The sequence below is a fragment of the Caretta caretta genome, chromosome 10 (genome assembly GCF_965140235.1).
Source record: "Caretta caretta isolate rCarCar2 chromosome 10, rCarCar1.hap1, whole genome shotgun sequence".
In the NCBI taxonomy this organism is placed as follows: Eukaryota; Metazoa; Chordata; order Testudines; family Cheloniidae; genus Caretta; species Caretta caretta.
The window spans coordinates 16,196,602-16,221,441 of NC_134215.1; the positions used below are offsets into that span (position 1 = coordinate 16,196,602).

At 40.2% G+C, this 24,840-nt stretch overlaps 1 protein-coding gene across 6 annotated transcripts; it reads right to left on the reverse strand.

The window, feature by feature from the left end:
* Positions 1 to 824: 824 nt before the first annotated feature.
* On the reverse strand, positions 825 to 24,243 carry LOC125643763 (small integral membrane protein 10-like protein 3). Of its 6 annotated transcripts, XM_048866904.2 has the most exons (7): positions 24,127 to 24,243; positions 19,313 to 20,245; positions 16,047 to 16,147; positions 7,701 to 7,860; positions 5,909 to 6,089; positions 4,711 to 4,806; positions 829 to 3,011 (listed from the first exon to the last, which is right to left on the reverse strand). In XM_048866904.2, the coding sequence occupies exons 2-7, from the start codon at positions 20,150 to 20,152 to the stop codon at positions 2,932 to 2,934; spliced, it is 1,458 nt and encodes a 485-aa protein (XP_048722861.1). In that variant the 5' UTR covers positions 20,153 to 20,245; positions 24,127 to 24,243; the 3' UTR covers positions 829 to 2,931. The 6 variants fall into 6 exon arrangements, 5 of the variants coding, with proteins under 5 accessions (XP_048722865.2, XP_048722861.1, XP_048722862.1 ...); XR_007358815.2 differs by lacking the exon at positions 24,127 to 24,243 and having other exon boundaries at positions 828 to 3,011; positions 6,027 to 6,089; positions 19,313 to 22,805; XM_048866905.2 differs by lacking the exons at positions 829 to 3,011; positions 24,127 to 24,243 and having other exon boundaries at positions 4,347 to 4,806; positions 19,313 to 22,805.
* Between the last annotated feature and the right edge of the window lie 597 nt (positions 24,244 to 24,840).

The window sequence follows — 24,840 nt, forward strand, 5'->3', positions numbered from 1 at the left end:
ATGGCGTCCGCACAGAAAAAAGGCGCGGAACGATTGTCTGCCGTTGCTCTGACGGAGGGAGGGGCGACTGACGACACGGCTTACAGGGTTGGCTTCAGGGAGCTAAAATCAACAAAGGGGGTGCCTGTACATCAAGGAGTATTTCAGGCAGGACTGCACGGAGGGTTCCAATAAGAAATGGTGCACCTAAGTTATCGTTGTTATTGGAACAAGGAGGTTAGCCTGGCCTCTGATTGATACATGGCTAGATTTACCTCGCTGCACCTTCTCTGTGAGTGACTGCAGTGTGACCTAGAGGAATGAGTCCCCTAGACAGGGGAGGAGGCAAATGAGTACAAAACAAATCTGGTCTATTTCTTGTTTTGACCCACTCCGTCTATCTTTTACATCTTTGGCTGGCAGCAGACGGTGCAGAAGGACTGCATGCCATCCACATCTCATGGCTGCTCGGCAGAAGATGGTACAGTACGACTGCTAGCCATCCCCATCTCTTGCCTGCCTGGCAGAAGATGGTGCAATACGACTGCTAGCAATCCTCATCTCTTGCCTGCCTGGCAGAAGATGGTACAGTACGACTGCTAGCAGTCTGTATCGCCTGCCCGCTCACCATAAGACGGTTCAATAGGACTGACTGCAGGACTAAAGAGAATGACCTGGTCAAGTCACTCCAAATTTAGTCCCTGCGACCATGTCTGCCCAGGCGCTCCCAGCCGACGCTGCCAGGAGCACCTCGGACACGACGAGGACGACTACCAGTCGTATTGCACGGTCTGCTGCCAGAAGGCAATGGGTTGCTGCTACTGTGCAGCAAAGCCGTACCGCGTCTGCCAGCACCCAGGAGACATAGGGTGACGGTTACCTGAGCGGGCTCCATGCTTGCTGTGGTATGGCGTCTGCACAGGTAACTCAGGAAAAAAGGCGCAAAATGATTGTCTGCCCTTGCTTTCACGGAGGGAGGGAGGGAACGGGGGCCTGACGACACGTACCCAGAACCACCCGCGACAATGTTTTAGCCCCATCAGAGTGCTCCATTGTGACTGCTCTGGACAGCACTCTCAGATGCCCGATTGTTTGCCATTGCTCTGACGCTGGGAGGAGCGCTTACAGGGTTGGCTTCAGGGAGCTAAAATCAACAAAGGGGGTGGCTTTACATCAAGGAGTATTTCAGGCAGGACTTCACGGAGGGTTCCAATAAGAAATGGTGCACCTAAGTTATTGTCCTTATTGGAGCAAGAAGGTTAGCCTGGCCTCTGATTGATACATGGCTAGATTTACCTCGCTGCACCTTCTCTGTAAGTGACTGCAGTGTGATCTAGAAGAATGAGTCCCCTAGACAGGGGAGGGGGGGAAGCAAATGAGTACAAAACAAATCTGGTCTATTTCTTGTTTTGATCCACTCCATCTATCTTTTACATCTTTGGCTGGCAGCAGACGGTGCAGAAGGACTGCATGCCATCCACATCTCATGGCTGCTCGGCAGAAGATGGTACAGTACGACTGCAAGCAGTCCGTATCGCCTGCCCGCTCACCATAAGACGGTTCAATAGGACTGACTGCAGGACTAAAGAGAATGACCTGGTCAAGTCACTCCAAATTTAGTCCCTGTGCCCATGTCTGCCCAGGTGCTCCTGATCGACCTCACAGAGGCGACCAGGAGCACCTCAGACATGACGATGACGGCTACCAGTCGTACTGTACCGTCTGCTGCCACAAGGCAAGGGGTTGCTGCTACTGTGTAGCAATGCCGTACCGCGTCTGCCAGCACCCAGGAGACATAGGGTGACGGTTACCTGAGCGGGCTCCATGCTTGCCATGGTATGGCGTCTGCACAGGTAACTCAGGAAAAAAGGCGCGAAATGATTGTCTGCCCTTGCTTTCACGGGGGGAGGGAGGGAACGGGGGGCTGACGATATGTACCCAGAACCACCCGCGACAATGTTTTAGCCCCATCAGGCATTGGGATCTCAACCCAGAATTCCAATGGGCAGCGGAGACTGCGGGAACTGTGGGATAGCTACCCACAGTGCAACGCTCCGGAAGTCGACGCTTGCCTCGGTACTGTGGAAGCGCTCCGCCGAGTTAATGCACTTAATGCACTTAGAGCATTTTCTGTGGGGACACACACACTCGAATTTATAAAACCGATTTCTAAAAAACCGACTTCTATAAATTCGACCTTATTCCGTAGTGTAGACATACCCTTTGTTAATTACATCCTCAATGATTAGAGACACAAGGTGATCTGAGGAAGACCGCTGTGTAAGCTCAAGCACTTGTCTCTCTCACCAACAGAGGTTTTTCCAATTAAAGATATTACCTCACCCACCTTGTCTCTCTAATATCCTGGGACTAACAAACACTGCATACTTAGTGATTGTTTCTTGGGGGAAGGAATTCATGGCTGACTGCTAGAACCTGTAAAAATTTCAGCAACAGCTCTTCTTTCTCATGAGTACTACAAGTCTGTCTCCACCTCATGTCACCCTGCCCTAAGTATTCTTCCTCCCATCTATCTTTTTCCTCCCCAATCTGTTACTCTTCTGAGGCTGCAAAGCCTCACACAGGGAAACACGAAAAGGGCTTTTTTTTCTTTCTTCCAGGCTTTTCTCACTCTTAGTCCTTGTCTAAGTGGTGGAGCTGATCCTGGTGAAGCTGATCCTGTGCCACTGGTTCAGCAGAGGCTCTGTCTTTTTCCCTCTGGCCCTCAACTTGCTCACTCTCTTCCACCATGCTTTCCTCACTCTAGGCTTTGCTACTTCTTCCTGATGTCTTGATTTTATATGGAATAGCAGAAGGCAGCTTCGGATTGGCCCTCCTACTACAGATTGCTGCTGTTACCACCTCTGCTTAGCTTCTCTTGGGTGAGCTGAGACTCCTCATCCTTTCTCTGGCTGATCCCTCCGCTGAGTTCACTCCTCTTGGTTCCGCCCTTCAGTCAAACATAGCCCCCTTACTCAGTGACTGGTGAGGAAAGGGAGAGAAAAGGCCTCCAACAGGTGGACGTCTGCCTGCTGAACAACAGGGTAAGAAAGCAACCTCCAATAGTGAGCAGATGGTGAGGATTTAAAAAAATATTGGGCAGAGAGCATAAAAGTCCTGGTGGCCAGGATGAAAGCTAGCGCCTCTAGCCATAAACCAAGGGTTAAAGTAAATCTGGCACGTAGGCCTTGAAGGAGAATGCTTAAATGGAATTTCTGCGCTCTGTGGAGATATTAAAGATCACATAGCACTTTCTGAAAGAATAAGGCTTTGCCTTGGTATCTTTGGCCAGAATTTCTCCTCACCTCCACTTCTATTCAGTGTTCAGGGCATAGACTGGCTGTCGCCCACAGGTGGATACATCTCAAGGGTGAAGCCTTTTAAGTACAAACATCCTTTATGAAGCACTTAGTCATAAAAAGTGCTAAATAAAGGAAAAATCACTACCATTATTAATGTCCTAAAAGGTGGCTATAAAATAATGTCAGCTATTACTTTAAGATCATATAAATTTTGTAACATTATTTAACTGTAATTTGTTTTAATTAATATTTTAATAAAAAAATTAAAAAAGTGTAAACCTCAATTCATTTCAAGTATGTTAACAATATTTTACTCTGGTAAGTAGCTGTAAAACCTTTTAAAGCCTCGACACTAAATATGAATTATTCCGTAATGAAATCCACGTGTTCTAGTAATCAAAATTGTATAGTGTTCTATAGTAACTTTTAATTTGTCAGAATTTCTTAATCTTGGTTTTATTTCCTTTTGCCCTTGCCATCCAGTTAAAATATATAGTTTTATATGAGATGTTTGCTTTGACGCTTGTTTATTATTTGGAATAATTTGAAAATATATTCACAACCTAAAGCAAGATTCTTAGTAAAGGGGGAAAAAATTGCTGCAAAAAACTTGCATCTGAAATATGTTTGTGTACTTAAATTAAAATAATCACACAAAAAAAGAATCAGTGTCAAATCAGAATAGACAAATATTTGACAATCAACTAAAAAATTACTAGTTACTTTTGAAAATCTTGCTCCCAAAAACTAACTAGTTATTCTTGTACCTTAGTTTTGGGATGCCCAAATTTGAAGCCCCCTTAAAGGGGCCTCATTTTCAGAGGGTTAATGCTTTGATTATGTAGCTCCTTTAAGGGGTCTCAGTTGGGCACTCAAATACTTGGGGACACCAAAAATCATTAGTCACTTTTGAAAATCTTGTCTTAAAAAATGTCACACATAAATAATCCAGAAAATACTTAGGAGTCAAACTGATTAACATCTTAATTTATAACAGTGTAAAAATCTGGTTCACTGTTAGTACAACTGAAATCAATATTATCTGTATTTTTATACCTAAAAACTAACCAGTGTTGGTTTTAATATGCAGGAGATTATATGTATCCTTTCATTTATATGTTTATATATATTTAGTTGAGAACAGACAAAACCAGAAAGACAATAAAATAACGGAATGAAGTGGCCTAAGATATAAAAACTTTCAGGTCTGTATAGCAGAATTTATCACTAAAAATTAATGTTGGCAAGCTGCCAAGCCTCAGATAAAAGCAGCACTGTAATGTCAGAAGTTTAAAATAGGTGTAATGTACAATATTAAATAGATACATTGGAAAATGCTATTATGCTTTACATAGTCAGGCAAACATTTTATTTTCAAGTTTCAGTTTTTTAACATGCATCTTTATGAACTTGGTTATAGTTTCATTACCAAAATTCTCAGCAAGTTGTACAGGCGTTAGATCTCCCAGGAGGCTTTTCACATCAGCTTCAGCATTCAGCAATAAATAGCAAATTCCCAAGTACCCTAGATGAAACAAAGATGGTGAAGAGGATTTTGGAGTCCAAAAACTTCTGTTAATATTACATCTATATTTCTTATATTTTGTGGAAAAACAAAATTAGTTCACCTATTTTAAATATCTGTTTAAAATTTAAAAACACTATTTTAATTCCCAAAACAATCTAAGGCAACATACGTGATTTCCAAGAATATTGTTTTAATAATAAATTTGCACAGAATACCGTATCTCCATTTACTGGAGTATAAATGAAAAAAACAAACAAACAAAAACAAAAAACAGAATTTTAGGAGATTCTGGGGAAGTTTTTTTCCTTTATATAATAAAAGCTTAGAACATTTTAACAGAATTGGTCAGCCTGCTTTTGTTAAAAACATATAATAAAGATTAACAGGTGTAACACCATATGCTAGCAGCACAATCAAAATGGAAAGACCTTTCAAACGTGCGGTGATGAAAAAGGGAATGACAAGTATTTTCTGAATTTGTACATCATAAAAACAAAAATGTAGTAAGTCCAGTTATAAAAATCTGCAGTAACAATTCTTCACTAAAGAGATAATCAAACACAGTCTCCCCCTCACACAGGAAAAACCTTTTGAAACCTGCCTGATACATAACTTTTTTTCTTCCTCACAGACTAATCCTTCCATACAATATTCTTTAGGCATTACTTTGTGTATCCTTATATTCACAATGTCTTGGTCTATCCTGCAAACTTTTGCAAGCCAAGATTTGCAGAGAAGAGCTTCCTGATATGGCTTTTTTCCTAGCCACTAATATTCCCATGGAATATTATGCCATATTTTGTACGAACTGCTCCCCCATCCCTTTTCAAAACATGGTTGTATTTCACTCAGATTTAGCAGAGCTGAGATACATATATTTTTAAATAGACAAAGAGCTCTTAAGCACTTAGACAATCATTTGATTCCTTAACTACAAGTACTGAAAGGTCAACTGAAAAGGTTAAAAAAAAATCCAATAACATTCTTTGCCTTTTTTACATTATAAAGCCACATATATTGGGGTTTAAAAATAGAGTCCTCTTAGAAGTCTAAACTTCTGACAGCAACCATAGAAAATATGATGTGTGAGAAAGTTTACCATAGACAATAGCAAGATGTAGTGCAGTAGCTCCATCACACTGGGAATTTGGGAAATTCACATTAATTCCAGGATAATGCAGCAGCAAAGATACAAGGTGCATTTTTCCAGTACTCACTGCAGCATGGAGTGGTGTGTTTCCATTTTCTGCTGCTTGGTTTACATCAGGTATGGGAAGTCCCTAGAATGAAAAATAAGCAGGAAAACATTTTTGAGCTGAACAACCAAAACAGATTTACAATGAGAAAAGTATCTATATTTCAGACCATAGAACAACGCCTCCATATTTTATATTAATACAATATAAAGCCTTTTATCTCTGGGTAACGGGCTCAGGTGTGTCCCAAACCTGTAATGATCAAAGGTCATTACACCCATCTAGTGGCTGTGTGGAATTACTCAGTGATTTTTAGTCCTCTTCTTAGTAGACATATCAAGCCTAATTCAATAGTCAGCTCTAAGTGGAACTCTTGTTCTCTCTAGGTTCTTTTACAGTGTCTGTCACTAAGATGTGTACAGTTTCCACGGTACACATCTGATGAAGTGAGCTGTGGCTCACGAAAGCTCATGCTCAAATAAATTGGTTAGTCTCTAAGGTGCCACAAGTACTCCTTTTCTTGTCACTAAGGTGTTTGAGAAACATCCAGCCTCAGAAAGTAGGCTCAGCACTGAATGGACATGAAGACTGAAGTACCCTCTTGACGTTCAAGGTGGGCTTCCAAACAGATTGAAGGCATCATTAGCATCATAAGGTGGGAAAACTTGCACTACTTCTATAGCTCTTCTGTGGAAAAATTGTGTGTACAATAGCACTTAGGGGTCTGGCCCAAATCAGGACTTCATTGTGCTAGAAGTTATTCAAAGATAAAGTAAGAGACAGTCCCTGATCTGAATAGTTTACAATCTAAACAAACAGGCAACAATTTTCTATGCAACCAGTCTTTCACTTCATGAGCAAATTCACTTACTGTGTATTTTTTTAAAATTAAAATTAACAACAATATTTTGGGCTTGCTGATATCTTTCAGAAACTGCTTCTGCCAAAGAAAACAACAGTTTCTATATGATGCCACAAAGTTGGATAGCCAGAGCTGGTGCCAAATTTATCCGCAAACTGGAAAAGTCCAAGAACCACATAGAGCGCTTCCAAGACCTGTCAGCTTCTGCTCATTAAGATGTCTACCATAACTTAATGTAGGACTTCACAACCACCACTCTTCAGCTCTGGAGTTTGGAGTCTGTCTGTGGGGATAAAGAAATTTCTCTCCCCCTTCCTCCCCCCACCCATCCGCTAATAATCAACACCTGTGTTTAATTTTTTTTTTTTTTTTATTTAACTGCACCCCTCACTGACACTTGGGAACAAGGCAAATTAAGTAACACTTCTTTCTATATTTTTTTTAACTATTATTTTTCCAGATAACAGCTAAGTGTAACTGAAAGAATAGAGGGCAAACATTTATTTTTCTGTTTTATCTTGTTTATTTATGCATTTGACAGCCTTTGAGTATAATTAGTTTCCTCTAGTTATGTGGTTCTTCCATACAAGAGGGGAGAGAGAACATTTTTTAAAATAGGAAATATGATTGCAAAATAACAATCACTGGTGGAGTGACTGAAGAGCAGGGCAGAATCCGAGTCTTTTGCACTCAAAAAATCAAATTAAGGAGCTCTGAATTAATTTTTTATGCCCACACCTTTTAGCCATTCTAATTTGTTATAAACCCTATAGAGTTCCTAATTAATACATTTTAATGTATTGTATTTAATGTAACTTTTTCAGTCAACTGACCATGTCAAGAAAATAGTCCAGTATCTTTGGTTGGTCATATATAGTGGCTAAAAATATGAGATTTCGATTTTTTTCATCTACTGCATCAAGGTCAAGCTGCTGGTTTATAATAAGATAATGCAAGACATCAGCATATCCCAGCTGGACACTCTGTAGAGCTCTGAGGAAGAAAAAGAAAAATGTATGTAACATTTCTTCATAAGGAAGATAAAATGATAAAAATAATGCATGGAAGTTTGTAATAGGCTGATTACCAATGGTTGTTTACAGTCCTATATAATTTTCTAAGAATTAAGAAAGGCACAGTCATTAAAGCCATAAAAAAACAAGTCATCCAAAGTCCATTATAAAATAAGTCATTCAAAAAAAAATAGCAAGTGAGGCCATTTTATAAACTTACGAGGATTTCTAGTGGTTTTCTGTAACTGTGGAAGTCTATGGAGTATGCTATATCTTTGGCCATTTCATTGTTATGTATGTCAATTGTTAAATTCTGACAATGTGCTTAAACTTAAATGTGACAGTGAATTCTCTTATTTTTTGCCATTATCATGATATTTTGTATTTATATAGTGAATTTCAAAGGCATTCAGGAACCTGGTACTATCCCCACCTGACAGAAGGGAAAGCTTTGGTAGACAGATATTAAGTAACTTGCCCAGTATCACACAGTCAGGCACTAGCAGAGTCTGGAATGCAATTGGTAATCTGACTACCAGTCCTGTGCTCTAGCTACTAAATTTCACTACCTCTCCTTTATCTTCCATTGTAGGAATATATTTATGGACAAGCGAATGTATATATTTGAATTAGCAAATATAGTAGTATGGAAGAATTGTGAGTCCTTCTAGTGCTGCCATAATGGACACCATATTCAAGGGATTTTTAAACCAGTATTAAAGCAACAAAAACACAGCTTTGTAATTGTCCAGAAAAAATTAAACTCCACATTAAGATTATTAAAATTAAACTAGTTCTAAAGCATGATCCAAACTGTTTTACAGTTTCTTACTTTAGGCTTCCATTTTGCCAGTATCCAAAGTTGTATCCCTTTTTAAGCAAGGTTGATGCCAATAGCAATTAAAAATTAATTTCCAAATACAGTACAGGTAGCAGCTCATTCATAGGAAGAAGTGTTCCTTTCCTATCAGATTTTCAGACTGTTGGGCTGAGCAAAAGAGATAAAATTGTCCTTTAAGTCAATATTTGTCAAGCCTGGAATTCCTGCTAGGAATTGAAGTGCAACTCCTTCTCAGGCAGACCACCAATTGAAGAATGTCAAGTGTACACAGCTAACAAAGGCTTATCAGGTATTTTCAGTGATAAAAACATTTTTCATAATAATGATAGTAATAGTAGCCATTTGCAAACAGCAAAATGGAACTGTAGGCTTTGGATATTATTGTCTCAACAGTGCAAATTTTAAAAAGGAGCCTAAAGCACTTGCTATAAAAGAGATAAAGAGACTCTTTCAGACTACAGGCTGTGTTCTAGATACTAGAAGAAGACACATTAGAATGAATTTAAAATTGAACAAGTGTCAAAAACAGCTTGACAAAGTGCCCATAAAAACCATCCTGAAATGACAACTTGCACAAGCTAGGAGGTTGCTGACAACCGCAAGTAATTTAGCCAAAGGAGAGTGTGATCTGAAGATACAATTACCAACGACAAATGAATGACTGAGCATCAAAGGAAAACATGAAGTAAGAAGAGTTCTGAAAGTCACATTCAGCAGTGGTAACAATATAGGTCACAGAGCTTTTGAATTGACCATCAAATTGTAGAGAGGACACGAGCACTAGACTGGAAGGACTTGGAAAGTGCTACAGTCTGTACAAACGCTATCACTCAAAAGCAGCTGGAGGGTGGCATAAGATGAAAGGAGGCTGAACATTTAACTTATATTGGTCTGCCTTGATTAGTTTTCCTCTGAAGAGCAAGAGAGGAATGTAAGACAGACAGACAGATGTGTAAGCTAAGCTTACACAATACCCTCATATTTTCAGTCTAATAGAAAGTTCATCATCCAGAAACCTGGTTCAAAATAAGTGGCTGAAGGTGCATAGCAGGCAAGCCTTTAGGAAGATGCTAGAGAGTACTATTAAAATGTCTGTTTATAAAAATATTGAATATATATGTATCTGATAATTTAAAGTAAAAAAAAAAAAACACCAGACTGATGAGGTGAGGTTTCAAGAAAGATTTTGCAATGAACTGCTTCAGACCGATTAGTCCATAACCTAGACCAGAAATGGTAGCATTTTTTGAATGGCACAAAACCAAGCAATTTTCATACCTTGTTTCTTTCACTCTAGGGAATTCTGCTTATGAGCAAAGATCAGAAACCAGAAATGTTAGTGCTGCTCCAATCCTTGAGGAAGCCACTAGGCAGAAATTTATCGTTCCGGGCCACCAGTATGCATATTGGATTTGAAAGGTAGACAAGAAAAGGCAAACGGGATAAGGTTGACTCCCCTACTGATGGGCTGCTGATCCAGAGATTTAATTTGTAAAAAGGCCAGACTGCAAAATTTTTTACTTACTCTGGTGAGCAGCTACTCACACGAGCTGTTTCATAGACTTCAGAACAGATGAGAGTAAGAGAATAAAAGTGAGAGTAATTGCTCATCAGAGCAAGTAAATGAGAGCAAAGTTTCAGATGGTCGTCTGTGTCACTTGGGCTTTTTGCTCAGTGAGCAACAGATAAGCATTTGTCTTTCAGGATTTTTTTTCCTTTTACCCTTTGCTCTTGTGAATCCTTTCAATAGGAAACTCAGCTTTAGAAGAGTTACATCCTGTGGATTTTTTAAGTCTAAGTTAAGAGATTAAGGAATACGTAACAGAATCTTTCAAGAAGATACAATATTTGTAAAAACTTTGCTCTTCTTACAACTCAGAAGATTTCAAAACATTTTATAAGCACTAAACAGGTTGACGATAAGACCTCGAAGTTTCCTCCCTCAAAGGCAATATGCAAATTATTCTTTTGAAATTGGTTTTGTGCCCTTTTGGTCTTTATAATGCAAAAAGAACTGAAGAGATTTTTTTCCTCTTTGCTTGTTTATTCAGCTTAGAAGTATCCAGAAAGTCACATCTAGCTTTCCCTACTTTTGCTGTAGGACTTCTTAGTGATCTCAAATGTTGATTAGGCAAGCTCTGTCACTGCCTAACTGAAGAAGTTGGAGGATTGAATTTTAGTAAAGGTGGTCTCTCTCACAAGTGCTTATTGGACTTTGGTGTTGAAGTTTTATATACTTACATTAATTTTCCCTTTTCTCAGTTTCTTAGCTCTGTCTGATAGAATTTTGACATCAGGAGGCCAGAGTTCCACATCAGACAATCTGAACTGATTTAAAAAACAAAAAAAATCAACCAGCTTTCAGGCTCTCTTTATGGCTCAGTGAAGAAGAAGAAAAAAATCCCTTCAACTTCTTTTGCAGGTGATTTTTAAAGAACAATCCTGCTATAATTGCATTGGAAACAACCTGGGAATAGCCAGTGTGTTTTTGGAGACTTTAGATCATATGTCAGATATGAGCTCCTTCTGCTGCTTTAAAGGCAGCATTTTGCTAACCATGGCTTTTTCCACAAAGAGAAACAGTGAATGTAATGCATCATGTTTGACTCGCACACGACTTTGCCTCCAAAGCAGTGTACGTTCCTGCAGCCATAGCTGAAATGATGCTAAATGGCACAAAAAGGAGCAAAGGACAGAAAGCTTGACTTTTGCAACTCAAAGAATCATGAAGGAAAGAACAATTCAAACTTTTAAAAGTTACAGTAGACAAAAGCTGGATTTTCACTAACATTACAGATCTATGAAGATGACTATCTGCATATATAAAAATGGCACAGTTGTGACTTTAATATATGCTTTGTTAGGAAATTCCAGTATTCATTTCTTCCTTCCCTTTGCTGCTGCTTTCAAGAGCCTTTACCCTCACTCACTATCCATTTAAAAAAAATTTTTAGTTGTAAATGTGAATTTTGTGTTCGAGAAGGGTACCCGCCCAATTGCCCTGGAGACCAAAGTCCCATTTTTCTACAGAATAAATATAGCATATAGAACAGCAGCAGCATATTTGCCTCAGAGTGTCCTCCAACCTGCAGCAGTTATGATATTCCTCACCAAAGCCAGGAAGGTAGTTCGTTCTCCATGTCTGGTCAATCCTGGTGTAATTTAGTAATAATTGTAGTGATGACTTTGGGTGGCTTTGTCAATTAGTAGTAATTGTGGTGGTAGCTTTCCATTTCCACTTGATGTAGAAATCATGATCTTGAATTAATATAAATTTTACAACAGAAATTGTGTAAGATTGAGGAAAAGATGGAGAGGAGGGAGTAAACTTGTTAGTTTAAGTATCTTAACCAGCAATCATGGAAATATAATTTTGGAATATCTGGTAAAGTGACTAGGTAGTCAAAATTACCTTGATCCTGAAGAAGTCATTCAGCAAGATGAACAAAAATTAAAGTCAAGATGCTAAGTGGTGCGTGGTTCGGGGAATAAAGTAGAGCCACATTAAAGGCAGGAAAAGGCTCAGAGCATCCCTTCCTTATATGCATGCAGAGGAGATCCTTCATGTGAAGATTTCCTCCTGTATGTTTAGAAGGGAGAGGTGCTATCTCTAGACCCAGCACCCGACAGTCCAATAGGGCCTCTTCTGTAGCCCCCCAATCTCCACCTCTCAAGGAAAGTTTCCCTTAATGGGGTTTTGCAGCACTTCTGGTCCTTTGGGAATTATGAGAGATTGATCTGGGTCTTTTGGAAAAAACAAAAACAAAAACAAAAAACCAAACACCTCGTCATTTTTAAGAGACCAAGGACAGAAAAAAAGTGGTAGGACCCCAGCATATTATGTGAGGCTACTATCCTTAGCAGATAGGGTCACTGAGGTAGCTCTGCTTCTACAATTTATCCCAAGTGACTGCACCCATTAAATCCAGAAATAAGAACGCATATTCTCTCCTTGTTCCACATACAGAATTCCTCCTCCTTTTAATGGAAGTCATGTATGTGGATCGAGGGAAACTATAGTTTTGGCCTCTAAGTATCACTCCAAATAAAAAGGGCTGTCTTTTATGTTTCAGCCTTTGTAACTTTGACAAGCTACTCCCATGGTACAATCTGTGCTCTTGTTAAGAGGAGTGAGAGATTAAGAGACATGATCCATGCAATGATGCACCATTCTAGCCCTAACATGCAATTTCATATATACTACCTTTTTTTTAAAATCCATAGTTGAACTTGGGTATTATGTAAAGATTATGCAAATTTAGAGCTAGTCAGTTTAGAAATATCCTGGATTTGGATAAATCATTATTGGTGTATTACTACTGCTTATCACCTATGAGTAAGGAATGGATATAAAAAAGAAATACAAAGTATGAGAATACTTGCTATATTATGAACTCAGCAAAATCTGTTGTGTATGTTCTGGCTTGGATTCCATCTCTTAAAGAAACTAAACTTGTATGGTAAGAGAAGCAGTGTCTTGTGAACTGGTTTACATATTCTTCAGGACAATATCTTCATACTTGTGTACTGAGGAGTCTCCCTTCCCCCCTTACAATTCTTGTTGTGGAAGGGACACTTGAGATTTTCTCCCCACTTTAAAAAGTACAGAGAACTGCAGCATTTTGATGTTATTTGTATACCAGCCACAGTGCCTCTATGATCTGTGTTTTGTAAGATAGATTGTTATCATAGTACTTAACTATACACTGCAGTTTATAAAAATCAGAAAATAAACAAGCAATTTGTTTTTAAAAACACTTTTATTTCTTTTTTAAACAGTTTGATAAAACCATTCATTGGCATTTAGAGTTCAACTGTAAACAATCACAATAAGTTACTATTGTATATTGAACTTTATACATTTTTACACAAAATTGCAGTAACAATCCGTAGGAGTAAGTTAAATTCAGCATATTTGAGAATGGATTTGGCTACTGAAACACTGTACTGGAAAAATCTGTGCAGTCAGGTAAGTAAAATTATTCAAAAGCTTGATGTTTAACTCCCTCCTGTGGTGTAAGTAAGCAGCATCATAATTCATCAGCTTCTATAAGTTTATATAGTGCTAGTGCTATGATTAAAAAGCCTGCTTTCACTCAGAACAAGTTTTTAAGTTAACAACAGAAAATCCTCGCTCATGAGTTAAAGTATAGTAGAGTTTCAAACAGACAAAGTTGTTGTAAACATCTTTCCTTACATGAAATTGGTATGCCACATTTAGATACATTTGTAACCTTTTTGATTGACACACCCTAGGAGACCTTCTCAATTTTTATGTTGCAGTAAGAGTTTTAAAGAATGACCAAAAAGAGTACTTAGTTGTTTTGTGTACAAAAGCCTATAATAAGAGTTTTAGCATTTACATCCAAGACAATTCCCACTACCATGAATATAAGCATTGAAAACTAAATTGTTACCCACTGTTTGGGGATGGATTCTGTGTCAGTTGAAGCCAATGACAAGGCTCCCACTGACTTCAGTGATGAAGATCAGGCACTAGCTAATCTAGAGTGAATTAATTTTAAAGAGACTGTCAACTTCAAAAATTGCTTGTCCTAACAGTAGGTGGTAAATACTCAAGATGACTATAACCAAAAGATTAGAGAACAAAGTTATTTGTTTCAGTTTGTTAACTTTAAGTCAGTTTCCCAGTCTGTATAGGTCTTCCACACACCAGAAAAACATGACTTTTTTTTTTTTAAATTAAAAAGTAGTAACAAAAATGGGCAGGGTTATACAGTCTCCGAGACCATTCCTGAAAGTCCCTTAGATTACTTTTTGAAATGGATTAGGTTTCAGATTAACAGTGTCACTTTAATGACCATCTGAACCCAAGTCTTAATACTGCATCCTGTGGACACCCAAAATTCCCCTTGATGTCAATGGGAGTTTTGGTTGCACAAGCACTGCAGGACCAGCCTCAAAACACATACCAATCCAAAAATCAACCAAAAAAAAAGAATCAATGACTGAAATTTAGAGCATGATGTTCAATCAATCACTTTCAGGCTATTATTCTGACATTTGGGTGTCAAAACGAGTAGCCACATGTCCTTAATGTATTTAACATGAAAAATTTTTATCTGTAAATATGAATGGGCTGAGAAAAACATTATCTGAATTTTCATAAGTGGATCTATAAATCATTATTTGAGGAGGTGTATTGTGTATTTTACATGGGACATGATAGATTTTAGTCTAATTTCAAGAGAGGTTCATCACATTAAAGATTCGTAAATAGAACTTATTTTTAAAGTTACTTTGTCTAAAAGCTTCAACATCTTTCAAGTATTATAGAAAAAAGATCAAGCCAATGTCATAAAACATGCCTCATTTAACACAATAGTTATGAAAAAAGATTGCAACCAAGTTTATTCAGACAGTTCAACCTCTCTTAAAAACTCATGACAGTATCTTACCAAGAAATCCAAAGAGCATAAGTTAACGTGCTTATTTTGGTTACTAGCTGCAGGCCTTGATAGATTTGATGCCACAAGTATCTGACAACATAAATAAGATTACAATTCACAATCATAACAGTAAAAAGAGTGGGAATTTGAACTGTCAGGTAAATGTTTTTCAAAGCAGCTGGTTTAGAGAAAAAAAGCAAACAAAATAAACTTACCACTGAGGTGGTATATCTGATAAGACTAATAGGTAAACTGATAAGCTCTCATGACAGATGTCAGTGTTCATTCACTGTCAAAATTTGTTATGATAACCAAATACAGAGGAGCCTGTCCAAAATAGGAGAGGGTAGTGATGTGGGCAGGAGGGAAGTAAGTATACAGGACCAAACCATTTTCTCTGCTAAACTGGTAAAAGTATGAGAAAGAGGCTAAAGACCTGCTCCTATGAAGAAAGTCCACATTTTTTCCAGCACACAACATAAAAAGTTCAGTCAAAGCACGTATGTTCCTCAAAACTCAGAAAATAAGCCACAACAAGCAGTTCCCATAATATGTTGCAGGTATGCCTTGCCTGGGCCCATGAAGTTTCCTTGTGAGGTATACATGTAATTTACATGAATGGCAGTACCTACTAGCCTTGATATTTAGTACAGTTTCTTTTTGAAGTTTAACACTAAAGGGCCAAGACAGTTTACACATTCAAACACACGGCTGTGGTTTTGCCTATACACATACAGTTCTGCACAGGCACATAAAAAAGGCTCAAGGCATTATTCAATATTTGTTTTAAACATACTTAAAGTGATCTTTAAAAAGAGCAGTGCAGTATTTGCTTAAGTTCCACAACAGTCAAGAAATGTGTTTATAAAGTTAGTTACTAGATAATTCTCAATACTAAATTTTTAATTTTCTTACCTTTCTGTAACCACTTCGTTTGTTTGCTTTGTAGTAGCAGAAACAGAACTCTTGATATGTAGTTCAGGAAGGAGCTTGGTACTGACCAATGCCTTATAAAACTGAATTTTAAAAGCATTAAGTTGTTTAGTGACTAGTCTTATATTTTACTTCGATGTTTTAAATACTTCTGACATCCATAACTTAGAAAGCAAAAGATTGGAAGTATAAAAAAAAAAAAGCCATCTTCTAGTCTTGTGAAATTACCCACCCCACTAAAATATATTCTTTCCTACTACAACAGATTCCTTAGGACAATCTCAACCCTAGAGAAGCATTTACTGTGAAAACTGAGTCCTACATCGGATTTACTGAGGCCATGAAACTCCCTGAAAACCGATTCAATGCTTTTAGTCCAGACATTTTCCCTCTTTTGAGATGAGACCATCACATCAGGTATTGTGAAAAATTATTAATGGTGTACACATAACTGTACACAGTAGCCAGGTGTATAAATATTACCCATCTATGAAAGGCTACCTCCCCTTTGGTTTACAATTCTCCCTCCCAGGGGGAAGACACTGACATTTCTGTGTTGCTGTCTCTGCCAGATAATTCTAGTAGTGCAAGAATACTGCTTTCGATTTATGCTTCTCCAGCCTTGAAGTGCAGTGTATGGCATGTGAAATGCTACCACACTAAATCATCCTTTTATTTCAGTCTCAGATGGAATGTTTAAGTTACCTTTTAGGTTTACAACAAATCAAATTCAAGGCATCTTAAATTATTATTATTAGAATGGATTTAATTCCCTCAGAATTAACACTCTTTAAATGTTGTTAAAAGATTACATAGAGGAGACAAATGACAATTCAATCACCTTTCTGTGTCTAGTTATTGCAGACTGTTTAACCTAATCCCATGATCATGGCTGAAAGCCACACACTCAGGGAAGTTAATAGATATTTTCGCCATGACAAGACTATGTGATCATGTCTGTAGTATACAATAATCATCATACCAGAAGTCCCTTCATAGAACAACTTGTTCACAACATTCAAAAGGAATGTTAAAGCCACCCTACAACAGGCTTATGTAAAAACATTCTAGTCAGGCTGTTTTTGCTATGTTTGTCTTTATGAGGTTTTAAAAAAAAAAAGTGGGGGTGAGGGGGGCAATCTATTTCTTACACCTTCATTTGCTCCTCCTTATTCCCAGACATTGTGTACATCAAAATCATCTCTAAAAGTAACTGATGTCACCAAAAAGAAGAGGAATGATTAAGAAAGAAACATGCACCAGGAGAAGATAAACCAAGGGACAAAGTGTTCAGCCTGGCTTTACAAGCATAAATAATTGGAGTACATTGTTCTTAGATGTCCATGCAACAATAAATGCAGATACAAAACTGCAACCAAGTGCAAAAAATGGAGACGAACTTTTGAAACACTTAATGTATAGGAAAAGTGATCCTAATTCTTTGCCCATAACTATAGCTTTAAAAATAAGAAAAAACTTTACGTCACTTGCCCCCAAAAAGTAGCAGGGAGAAAAATTTCTAAATTAACAATTTTCATCCTTTTCCATAATAGATCAGTAGCTTTAAATAATTTAATCTACAACTCAGTATTGACTTTTTAGAGAATTGTCAAATTTCTAATGCTATTGACTATGTATTCTCACCGCGCAAAACTGTGAGCTTTTACTAAAAACAAAGTTGACATGAGTTATAGAACACATAATGGTTCCATTACAGTCTAATTTTTGCCCAAGACATTAACAGCTCCCCTCACAGCTGTTTACTATCTATAATGTATGACTACTTTGACATCTCTGCTGATTATGTAGCTGGTACACATGTGATCTAAGCTCTAAAACTACATATATAAATTTTAAAGTGCACATGAAATAATTTTTTTTCTAAATTTAGAAATATTTTTAATCTCTTCCTTCTACTGCAACACATAAGTCAATCCATATTTGGGACTTAAAGCAAATAAAAGGCCACTTCTGAAAGCAACAAAAGAGAAACTTTTCTTCTTTTCTGAACTCCTAGAAGCCTAAAGGTGTATTGAATTATTTTCAAAATTTTGAAAATAACAACAACCTGGGGCATTGAAATCAATAGGACTACTCATATGAATACGGGTTTGTGGAATCAGTTCTTAAGGGCCAAATTCTTCAATGCAATGTGGCTAATTTGCAAAGAATTGTTGGCATAAGCTTGTCCAAAAGAGAGTTTAATAGGCTTAGGAAGGATCATCTCAGGGTAAGGATGATATTTCAGTGTTACAGAGGCAGTGTAAACATTTGTTTACCAGCCTGCCAGCATAGCAGGGAAAAGGGGACATGGCCCTATGTTTTGCACGTTACTAGCCACATTTCTGGTCCCTACAGGACTGTTTGCAGCCACCACAGAGCTGCCCTCAGGATGCAGTGGGACCAAGTCACCAGAACTGCAACAGGATCAGGGGAGTGCAAAAAATTAGAGTTTTTATCTTTTCACACCTCTGCCTCAATGCTCTGGGCACATCAGCCCCACTCCCCCATCCCCGAGTGGGCTTCATATTTCCAGTAAGATTCAGTCATAATTAAGGTTTGTTTTTTAAAGAAAGGAGACAACCCCCTGCAACTATAGTTACTTATAAGGGAGACACTGATAGGCCTTAGTCTACAGCACACCAGCAAGTTTCACTGAAGACATTCTTTAAATGAAACTAACACCGCTTCTCTTAAAAAAAAAAAAAAACTGTTTTGAGAGATGTCCTATAGTGGAGTTCTCACCTTCAGAATCTCTCAGTTAATTGATATACACAATGCTTTTGGAGTCAAAGGTTTAAAAAACAATAACTGTGCTGAGATAGATGGACTGAATTCTAAAGGTAGGAACTTTCCAATAGGGGACTATAAACACCAGCCAAAAGCACAGATTTAGGTCAGACCCTTTAAAAAAAAAAAAAAAAAATCAGTGCTATAAAATTAAAGCCAAAACTGTTTCAGACAGCTTTAATGTGAGAAACTCATTTGAGAGCTGTATGAATCCTAAATAAGCCAAATTAAAATCTCCTGAATCCAGAAGTTATGGTATTCCATAGAATATTTCCCATTACTTATTAGACAAGAGTGTTTTATTAGCAACTCCAAATGCCATTTAATTTTAGTTGCATAGCTCTCACTAAAACCTGAACTCTAACTTTGTCTCAGCGCTGTTTAATTTAATCATATATATTTTTCTATTAATATTAAAAACAGCCATTATCAAAATTTCAGCATTATTTTGCATTTACCTTCACTACTGCATGCCAGAGATTTGCTAGCACAAAAGCTCGTACAGCTAGTAGCCACTGTGTTACTTGAGGATTATTTGTTGTATATTTTACACTTGAAAGCATTTTTTTATATCCAGTTGTTTGCTCTGAAGACATGATGTTTAAATAGTCAAGGAAAATATACAGTTTCTGGTTGCTCAGTAGTCCCATAGGATATTCACTCAATGTGGCAGCAAGGATGGAATGCAGATCAGAAGGTTGCAGTTCAGAATCCAACTCCTCAAGAAATGCAAGTTGCAATTCATCCTCAATAATACCCATTTCTAATTCCAACAATTGCCTTTTTTGATTGTAATGTAGCTCTGACAGCCAGAAATGTGCAAAATGTACAAAGTTATCTCCAGTGCAACACCAGACACCCAAGTCACTAATGGAACTATATGCTTTCTCCAGCCATTCTGTCACAGAAGTACTATCAAAGTGGTTAAAAACCTTATCAAGTCGTCCTCTCTCAGCTGAAAAGAGCAGATGAGATGAATCCTTTGACGAGACAGCTGCACTTAAATTTAACCTTGTTGGTTCACTCAAATGAGGAGGCATTTTCTTGCCAATATGAGGCAAAGGTACAGCCTTAAATAAAGAGCAATTCCTGATCTTAAGAGAAAAGAATTCTTTTTGTAAGCTACTATTAACATCAATGTGAGAATTATTCAACAAGGAACACACGTCTGGAAGGTGAAGGATCTCATTTTGGCTATTTGGGCCACTTTCACATAAATGTTCATGGTTTAAGTCTTCTTCCTCCTCCATATTCACATGGGAGACAATCATAGCTCTTCTGTCCTTCAGACTTTGCATTTGGTTAAACAGCAATACAGAATATTAGTAACCCTAGCTGCAACACAGACAATAAGCACAGCAAGTCACAAGTCAATGGATCTCAATATGAACCTGAAAGAAAAAAAATGAATACAGGAAATTAACTCATGGTCAGTCTCCATCTTCAGTTGCTTCTCTTAAAGTAAAATATACACCTTTTCATCATGTCCAAACTACATATCAGTATTACCAGGTATTATTTAGGGATCTCCATATCATGAAGGAAAAAAAGAATAGCTCAATAGCAGAACGTAGTGGAGGAACCTAAAAGGGGGACCTCATTACAAACTATACTATCTCTTTTCCTTGAATATGTTCAAGCAGATTTATCATATACAGCTGAAAGTGGATATTAATACTATAAAAGGTTATTTCTATACACAAAATTTAAGATAATGGCCTCTAATAGCAAGTGTCCCTCTACCCTGTTGCACATTTAATGCTGGTTTCTCCTCTTTTGCAGTTTAAATTCAATGAGTTAGAACTTACCTTTGTTGGGTAGTGGAAAGCATCACAGGTGACTCAGCGAATGACAAATCTGAAAACTTATTGCATAACAATACTCTCTACTTTAACCAATAAGATTTCAGTATGTAAGTGATCAGAGGCTTAACATCAGAGATCAGTTTTAAATGTCTCTCTTCCTTTAATTTTTAAACATGGACATTAAAGTCAGTCAGAGGCAAAGTCTCAACTACTATGTCCATCAAAGCTGTTTTAATAATGTTTCATTTTCACCAAGACATGTTTGTGTGTGCTACCTTCTGTGCTTGCTAACTTTGTATCAAGGCACTCAATGGAAAAACTGGGCAACCATAAGCCCACAGCAGTGGGTTAATTGTGTGGAGAATGTTCACATAGATTGGCACAGACAGCACATGGAACAACATACACAGCGCAGAGGAAAGACCACCAGGCAAACTGATTGCACAAGCATGTTTAGGGGTTACAATGTATATTGCAACAAACCAGGATGCTGATCCTATTACAAGATCTGCCAACACAGGCAGTAGACAAGGATGAAATAGCTGCCATTGTTACTAACTGAATACTGTGTGTGAAGCTAAACATGGCTTATATCCAGACATGTCACTAACTATTTACAAATTTTAAGAGTTGTAGCACAGAAAGACAGGTGTAAGAAGAGAAAATCTCCATATCCAATGCGTCAATCCTCTGGTCCATTCGGTCTCCCTATCAGTTTATCATTCTATTTGCTAGATTTAGAAGTTTCATCCTTTACGGGCCTCAAGTGGTCATAACATCTGTCCTCTAACATACCACAACCAAGCCTTCAGAGACCTTCATAGAATATCAGGGTTGGAAGGGACCTCAGGAGGTCATCTAGTCCAACCCCCTGCTCAAGGCAGGAACAATCCCCAATTTTTGCCCCAGATCCCTAAATGGCCCCCTCAAGGATTGACCTCACAAGCGTGTGTTTACCAGGCCAATGCTCAAACCACTGAGCTATCCCTCCCCACTTTTCTATAGTCACTCCCACTCCCCCTTCTTCCTTCCTACTGAGTAGCTGCTTGATCTGCCTGAAAGGCTGTTCAAGTGCTTGCCTCATCAGGGCCCCTCTTCTATTGCCAGTGAAGTCAACAGCAAAACATTCACCACCTTCTGTGAGAGTAGGCTCACATCCTTAGGCAGATTGTAAAGGCCCAACCCTCCAGATGAGGAGTTTCCAATTCCCATTGGCCCCCTAGATGAAATAGCGGGAGCTCTGTATCTTGCAAAAGCAGGCTCCAAATAGTTTGTTTTGCATTCAGATCAAAAGCGTAAAAATGTATATTTTACTGTAAGCATCAAGTTATCCTGGGTTTCCTAGTAGGACAATTTTTATTGAATTTGAAAGTCAATCTCTACCAGAAAACTAATTTTTACTGCTCCTTTGGGTAGTTATGCTGATTTTGTCTCAACCTATATATGCTAATAATTATTTAGACAGACAGACAAACTGGAACACTAAATATGACATGTATCCTACAAAGAAAAACAAGATGACATGCAAGCTAAAGGAGCGGTATAATAGTCACTTATTGCTTATTATAGTGACTGTGCTGTGTAGGATCCGATAACACCATAGCCACAATCGTACTTGTCTTTGTTTTTAAATTTACACAACAGGATGGGGGATTGGGGGAATTCTGCACCATTGCACATGCGCAGAATTCATGTCACCCGCAGATTTCTTTGCTTCCCCGCAGAAAAATGACTTTCAAACAGGGAAGCAAAGGGAAGCTGCAAGAGCAGTCACACACCAATCCCTAGCAGTGCAGGTACATCATTTCAGGCACCTGGAGCAGCTGGCAGAGAGATAAATCACCACAGGGCTGGGGACACTCCAGCCAGTGGTTCCTCCCTTGAGACGGGATCAGCTGCTAGTCCCATCTGGGCTGGAGACAAGAGAGGACAGGACTTCCTCTTCCCCTGAAAGGAGTGACTGGGGCTGTGTCAGACCCACCCCCAGAAACCTTCCCCAGCTGCAGGAAGCTCAGCATCCTCCCCTGCTTCATGCCCCCATTGCTCCTCAGCTATGGGAAGAGGGGTCACTGTAAGGGAAGCTGCTCCCGCATCCACCCAAACCCCATGCATCTGGACCTCCCATACCCAGTTACCCCTACCAAGTCTCACATGGTACATCCAGAACTCCCCAAGCCCTCCATACCCAAACCCCACCCCACTAAACCTCAACCCCTGCATCAGGAGCCCCCCTGCACCCAGACCCATACCTCTGCACCCAGACCACTGCCCACTAAGCTCCCTGCACTCAAACCCCCACCCTGATGCCCCACCCCCGAGCGCCCACATCCAGACCCCACCACTGACCCCCAACTAGCTGCACCCAGACCACCACCCCACCAAGCCCCTCTCCCACAGCCCTCCCCGCTGAGCCCCAACCACCTTCACCTGGAAGCCCCTGCAGAGTCCCATTGCCCCTCCCCCTGGAACCCCTCCAATGAACCTGTGCGCACCCAGATGTCCCCCACACCTAAACCTCTTCATTGAGCTGCCTGCATCCAGATTGTCCCACACCTGGATCCCCCCCACACTTGGATCCTGCCTGCCCCACACCTGCCATAGAGGAGCAGGATCCCAGGGTGTTTCTGGGGCTGGCCCAGTCCTTATGCTGTGTCAGTGGTGATGTTGCACCCGGCCCTGAGTCCTGGGGTTGGGGGGGGGAGCTGAGGTGATCTCCCACCTCCACGCAGCCAGTGGCCTGTGCTCCCCACTGCCACGCTGGAGCCCCTGCATTTATTTCTTGACAAATAAAACCCGCCGAGTTTTAAAATATCGTGTGCAGAATTTTTAACGTGTTCGTGGCACAACGCCCTCCCGAGTCAGGACGTGCACAAAACGCATCGCAGCCACAACCTGAAGCTCACGCCACTTGGGAGCGAGCGCAAAAGTTTCCCTTGAGTCAGATTAAGAAGACAACGGTGCCCTGCGTCCCTGGCAGCACGGGGAGCTCCGCGGGCACCTGAGCCGAGCTGAGAGGGAAGAGTTAGTGGCGCCTGCAATGGCCCGACTCAAGCGCAGCCACGTCCGCCCCTCCTCCCGCGAAGCCCCCCGGCGGGGACGGGGACGGGGACGGCGAATCCCCCCCGCCCCCCTTCACCTGCAGCCTGACGTTGAGCATCATGGAGGCCACGATGTAGAGATAGGGGAAGTTGATCCGCAGCTTCCAGGCCAAGTCGAAGAAGATGAGGAGGGTCCTGCTCAGCCCCTTGCAGAAGACCCCGTAGGACCTGGCGGCGGCCGACTGCGAGAGCCTAGCAGCCAGGGCGGACAGAGCCGCCGCCATATACACCCCGCCCCCACCGGGCCCTCAGGCTGCACCGCCCCCGCTCCGTGCTGACCCGCTGGGGACCCGCTCCAGGGCCGCTCCAGCCCAAAGAGCCCGGATGCCGAGCGCCGTGGGGGAGAGGGGAAGGATGAAATTTACATACGTAGATCCACCGCTTGCTACGTCACAGCGGTTTTTAGTTATGACGGCACGGCGCAACGACGCAGGCTAGGGGCCACAAAAAAAAACTGGGCAAAGAGCTGCCCTCCCCCGCGCAGGCGCAGTGCTCGCGGGGCCGCTGGGCTCCTCCCACAGCCCCTCCCACCTCAGGACTACGCGTATTAAGGCTGGGAGGGCGGGCACATGCAGTACTGACCCTACCAGCGGAACGGGCGGGAACGGAGGAGGGGGTGGCTCAGACGGCGGGAAGCAGGGAGAGCCTAGAGGGCCCTCGCCCCTGCGGAGGAGAACAGGCAGCCCCGCAGGGCGAGGCTACCTTACCTTTGCCAAGGGTTGACTAGCTCAGGCTCTGCCCCAACCTTGATAGTGGCTGTTTTTCGTGAAGCAGAGGGAATTATGGGAGGGTCTTCCCTTGACTCTGCTGGATAAAACCTTGAGAGTACGACCCAGAGGTGCCCTGCAGGGGTAAGAAAGTGTTGCCCGAGTTCTTCCCGTCCAGCTCCAGGCTGAATCCCACTGCTCTGTGTTTTCATAGGACGTATATTTTGCATTCATTTTATTCTAGCATGAGCACCCTGTAAGTGCTAAAGAGCTGCTCGAGCAGGCACAGCAACCAAACAATTTTCCATGCAAATAGTCTTTTTAAATAAACCATGTTCTTTGCACCCATTAGGCAGCCAGACAGCTATCCCCAAAC